Source organism: Electrona antarctica, assembly GCF_951216825.1.
Source record: "Electrona antarctica genome assembly, chromosome: 1".
Lineage (NCBI taxonomy): Eukaryota > Metazoa > Chordata > Actinopteri > Myctophiformes > Myctophidae > Electrona > Electrona antarctica.
Genome location: NC_136806.1, coordinates 41,517,009 through 41,523,074, shown reverse-complemented (window position 1 = coordinate 41,523,074; position 6,066 = coordinate 41,517,009). Strand labels below are relative to the sequence as shown.

At 42.4% G+C, this 6,066-nt stretch overlaps 1 protein-coding gene across 1 annotated transcript in view; it reads left to right on the top strand.

The window, feature by feature from the left end:
• ctnna1 (catenin (cadherin-associated protein), alpha 1) overlaps positions 1 to 6,066 on the top strand; it is a 122,541-nt gene that overhangs the window by 97,901 nt on the left and 18,574 nt on the right. The window contains exon 16 of the mRNA XM_079508053.1: positions 2,395 to 2,500. Coding sequence (XP_079364179.1) covers positions 2,395 to 2,500 — 106 coding nt within the window. The remainder of the gene's footprint in view (positions 1 to 2,394; positions 2,501 to 6,066) is intronic.

The window sequence follows — 6,066 nt, the reverse complement described above, 5'->3', positions numbered from 1 at the left end:
CACAGTGTGACTTCCCCCCAGTAGTCTACCTTCAGATTCAGTAGATCCTGTGATCTTTTGGGGCCAAATGTAATTTCCTGGCGTCTAGTAGGACTATAGTAAATAATAAAAAAATAAATCGCCATAATATTTTGTAAAAACAATACGTATTTAGCCCTGTGTTCGAATGTGAAAACGAAAGAAAGCAGCAAATGAAAAAAAAATAACACTCATCTTTTACTTTCTCTAATAACTTAAAACATGAACTTTGGTTGAAAAAAACTAAAGTTGTCTTAAGCGTAACCACCCTCCAAAATACATGACTGTTTAAAAATTCTAATCAACCTAAATATGGATTTATTTCTTTAAAAAAATCACTGGTCACTGGTCGCACACTGATAAATGCTCTGCAGTTTGTTAGAACCAGCGTTCACATGCTGAGCTGGTTTCATAAGGGGTTAACCCATCTCGCTCTGTCAGTTCTTGTTTTTGGAGCAACCTGATAATGGATGGCTGGGGTAAGTCTTTGCCGACAACACCAGCCGCAGCCACATCTTGGTGCTTGCAAGCAGACTCGGCAGGGTGGTAACATAAAACATAGAGGAAAGTTCAAACTCATTGTATTGTTTGTTGCAGTGTTAGGACAGTTGTTGAGTGAAGAATGGACCACAATGGACACAAGCCTTGGGCTTTTTTGTCGCATCCATTTGGCGTCATTAAATTCCTGGAAATATTTTTAAATTATATATTTTTTCCCAGGCCTTAAAGGTCTGCAATCGTTTTCGGTAATGTTTGGATATACATTGTTTTTGTTACACATTATTTGAAATATGTTACATACATAGGGGTCACGGTGGCACAGTCGGTAGTGCTGTCGCCTCACAGCTAGAAGGTCCTGGGTTCGATTCCCTCTCGGGACGCTGTGGGCATCCTCCGCGTCATCAGTGCCCATACCCGAGGCGGGTTTGGCGAAAGGGCCTTTCTGTGTGGAGTTTGCAATGTTCTCCCCGTGTCCCCTAGGGTAGGTAACCTCACAAAAATGTATAATACATTTGGTCGACTCTGTCTTGGTGCATTGATGGCACACTGGACTGGAAATAAAAAACTTTGGAAAAGTTTCAAAAAAGTTATTGTTCAAAATGTGTGGGAACCCTGGCTGTACAAAGACTTAAAAATCATCAGTATTCAATCAATCAATCAATCAATGTTTTTGGCCAGACTAATACTGCCAATAGGACAGAATACAGACATAATTGGGCACTTTGCCTCCCATGGAGGCCATTTAGTCATGCTTTCAGGGTTGTGTTTACAATCAAGTTAAAACTCTGCTTTTTAGACTGTTTCTGACTTGACCCCCCCTTCCCCCTCTTCAAACCCATCACAAATGCACTGCTGGAGTCTCCAGGGACTGACCTGTCCCTGCAGACCTACAGTAGTTGTGTGGCGTGACGCATGGACCCTGACACTTGCTTCACAGCCTGGCAGCAGAGGGAGAGCAAGAGAGGGAAGGGGTTAGACATAGGAGGGGGAGGAAAAGGAGAGGGAGAGCACAAAATTCCATCTGTTGTGGGTTGGATGGCTCGTTCTTTAGCCTGGAGAGAGCAGCTTTGAATCCAATTTGTGCCTCTTGCCAACTGTGTCCCGAGTCCCTTGTGGGGACACTAAGCTGGCAAATAGCTGGTGAGTTTTGTACTGTGGGTTGTCTATAGTGAGCTGGCCCGTGTTTGTAGTAGCCTGGTTTCGAGGAGGGAGATGGGAGGTGCCGCATTAGAACAAATGAGCCAAAACTATTAGTTTGAGTTGGACATTCCATTTTATCTCTGCTTTTCTTCTCTCTGTTCCCCTTTTTACTCCTGCAGTCCACAGAGCAAAATAGAACTGATGAATAGTGTAATGTGTTTTATTTAGTGTTTGGACCATCTAGAGTTGCTCAGACAGTGTCACCACACATTCTCAGTTCTTGGCCTTTTGAAAAAAAGCTGGTGGAGCCCTCTCAAGTGGAGGAGATGAAACCGGTTAACAAATTTGGATAAGATGGGAGCAGCTCTAAGCACATTTAATGGCCTTGTTGTTGAAATGTGCTATACAAATAAAATGTCCTTGCCCTTACCTTGCCTCTGTTATGATGGCATTTAGACTGTAGGCTGCAGCCCCTGAACCTAAAAGGGTTATAAAATGTTGATGATTCCAGAGGTGATAGTGTTTTGTGTGTGTGGGCGTGTGGTGGGTGTGTGTTTCAGTTTCCCTGGCCTTCCTTTACCCCATAAATTAACCCTGTATACCTGTCTGATCGAGGGGGGGAAAAAAACAACCATTAAAAACATAGCAATTCCACGGCCATGACGCTGCTGTTGCATATTGGATGAAGCTGCGGTAGATCAAAAACAAGGAGTGATCTCTCTGTTGTCTCCCCAGGGGGAAAGGACCACTGAAGAACACGTCTGATGTCATCAGTGCTGCTAAGAAAATCGCAGAGGCAGGATCAAGAATGGACAAGCTGGGCCGCACTATCGCCGACCAAGTAAGTCCAAAGTGAAACCCCACTGATGTAGGCATTGCAAGAGACACAAAGAATATGAACTAATGTTGTTGACACACTGATGGAAATTAGCTTTTGTTAATGAGGATATCAAAAAATGCAAGAATATTGATGTTAATTTGACAGTTATGCCTAGTTGCTTAGGTTTCTCTCTCACTCGGCTGTGGCAGACTTTGGAGTCGCACACATTTTTAAGATCAGTGTAATAAACAATTAAAGGGATCTTCCGCACACTTAAAACTGCAAAGTTTGTTGTATAAAATGATTATATATATATATATATATATATATATATATAGCTAGCAAGCTTTCGGGCACAGACCTTCTTTAATTGTTTATTTGGTTCCCCTTTGGCTCCAGCACCTCACCCAAGTCTGCTGGCCTGAGCGGTGTTTTTTTCACTATAACAATGTGATAAAAAGCTCTGAATCGTTCCTTAAGCGCGACGTGTACATGATACATAATTCTACAATTAGCAATACTAACCCATAGCCTAATTTCATATATTAATTCTGCATGAAACCATGGTCAATTGCTGAGTATCTTGTATCGTTAATTCGTTATCTGCTGAACCTTTTGGGTAACTACATGAAAAAAGAAAACATCCCATGCTTGCGGCTTCGGTAGATGCCCATGGCTTCTTCCAAACACTCCTTTCTAATGTGCTCTCATTTTGTCCTTTTCCTGCTTACATGCCACAGTTTATACTACGCTAGAGCACGCCTTATTGAACATGTCTACTTCACTATACTGCACATGGAGCCAATCGAATCATCTGTGGTACTGCCAGGGGTAGTGTAGTGTCTGTTTATAAATAGTGACAGGAAATAACATCGAAAGTGGTTCCTAGATGTATAATATATGCTGTGAAAAGTGGAGTCGTTGTCCCAGATGTTACAGTGTGAACAAGAACATTAAGTAATTTGGGCTTGTGGAGATGCGCTACTTGACTGAAAATGAGACATCTGTGTGTTCGCTACAGTAACAAAACAATATCATTTTGAATTATGCTTGCATCAGTCAGCTCAGTGAACTTAGGAACTTAATAGGAGAGTGTTGCATGGTTTTGAATTGCTGATGACCCTGGTGATCTAACTATCAGCATTGGCCTATTCACTTTATCACAAACGGGCCACAAGATTGATGTTGTGAAGTCAATCTAAGTATTGTGGAGTCTTCGACATCTCGCGGGTGAATATAGCACAAAAATCATTAGATACCTCCAGCAAATCTTTATCTTTCATGCCGTTATTCATCATTATTATATACCATTTTATCAGTGAACCAAGTCAGATTCCCCATGATGCCCAGAGAGCATTGTGAAGCCATTTAATTAAAATGACCTCATAGAAGACCAGCAGCTTCCAAGTGGTCCATATCCATTCTGCATTAACTACTGCAACCCCTCCCCCTCCCTCCTCTAATCGTCCTACCAGCTCACTCAACCCCAGTTCCCCATTTTATCACATTTCCCTTATCCCACACTAGGCACATTGACATGGGAAAACACATATTCAATTATCCATGGCCTCGTATTTCACTTAAATACTCACACTGTACCACTCCTCAGGGACACACTGTACGTGATTTATTCCCCAACTTATTCATGGGCCACCTCCAGTGCAGAAAAGGGTCTCTAAGACTCCGCTTCTGCAATATGTGTGCAGGCAGAAATGGTGAAAATACACCACCATACGACAAAGTATAAAATGGGGCATAAGTTGTTCAACCGTGACGGCGTTTAACGGTGAGGTGACGGTGTTGTCAGATGGAGGTTGACGTGGTCTTCTACTTTCAAGCTGCCATTTTCCTCCATGAAAGAGAGATTTATTGACTGTGGCATGTATGTGGGAAGACAAAACCGGCTTAAGATCTTTGCTGTAAGGTTTTTTGATTCAGGCAAATGCAGACGTCGTCAGGCCATTTTTCACTTCTACGGGTCTGTTGACAGCCCTGCTCACTCCCATGTTAGCAAAATGTATCATCGTACCCTCCTAAAGCCTCATTATAAAGTAATGAGTTCATACCAAGGCTTCAGAAAGCTTCAAGGCAAACTAACAAGACATGGATTTTGAGGCTTTGTAGCAGTCTTAAACAATTCAGTTAGAATCCATTATCTCGTACCATTATTAAGTATCAGTTTACAGGGCGCCGGTTTGCACACATACCAGGCATTATTTCATAATTAATTCATGAATGATGTAGTTTTGTTTTTGCCCCTACCAATTGTGTGTGTAAGTAGGAGAGAGATGTTCGAGTGTTGTTGCACTAGGCCACTTGTGAAATATTTACCACTCTCTTTTGAAACAGGCCTCAAACCCTCCCCCTTGCATATAGGGATGCTATACACAGAGAAGTCAATGTATGGGGGTGCCTGGTGGTGGCTCAGCCAGTTAGTATATGGGCGGATGTTGCGATGTGTTGAGTCGCAAGGACCCAAGTTCGAATCTGACTCCCGCTATGTCTTGCATTTCACCTTTCTCTTACTTGGACCCTGGGTTCCTGTCTCTCTACACACTACTAAAAGAAAAGCCTAAAAATACATTTCCCAGAATGCAATTGTAAGATAAGTGCCATGGGTCTTGGCTAATTAGGGCCTTGGCTTACAGGATAATTCTGCAATGAGCTCTCTGCCTCATAATATTACATAATGAGCTGCCAGCCTTCCAGGACCCCTCACTTTTGATATTTTATTTAAGTTGCTGTCAGATCTGACTATATAGTACTATACTATACTATGTTTAGCATGAAGTAAATCTCTTACCTGCCCTGACCTACTTGTGTGACTGTGAAGAGATCGGTCCGTTCTCTTTTTAATGCCTCGACGTGGCTTCAGAAGCTGCTTATTCACTTTAAAAAAAAGTATTATACCCTGAAGAAAACTTATGGAATTTGCAAGTGCATCTGCATGTTGGCTTGGTAGTATTTTCCAATTTAGCTGCATGCATGTGTGTAGCAGCATTTAATTTAGGCTTGTGATTGTGAACCCCCCTGCCACCCTTCTCTCATTGTGAACCCCCCTGCCACCCGTCTCTCAGCCTATTTGTACAGTAGCTGCTTATTGCTGTATCGGTTTGATGTGTCTGTGTACACTATTAGGGGATTTGGGGGTTTGAAGCACTCAAAGTATGAATAAATGAAGAGCTTTGGCTGTTGGAACCACAGGGGGTTGCCAAGAAGAACTGAGGACCCCTCCAGCCTCTGAACACATCCAGCTGTCCATGTTTAGTCCATACCAGGCGACTCTGCTCATAGCGCATCAGCCAAGGACTGGGGGGTGTTGAGGCAGGCTGGGTTTGGGAGAAAACAGTGGCAATAAAATAGTCAATCTACAACCTCACATGTCCTGAGCCTGTAGATCAACTATTTTTGAAGATTTGAGCGTTTTTGCTTATAAAGAAAGACATGCCCAAAAACGGGGACGCCAGCTTGAAAGGGATTACAAGTGATTCTCCTTTAATTAGCAGCATAATTACCAGGTGGCAGACTTTCCTTTTTTTTCTTTTTTTCTTTTTACGTAGGTGGTTTATATTTAGAGGCGTATCTTC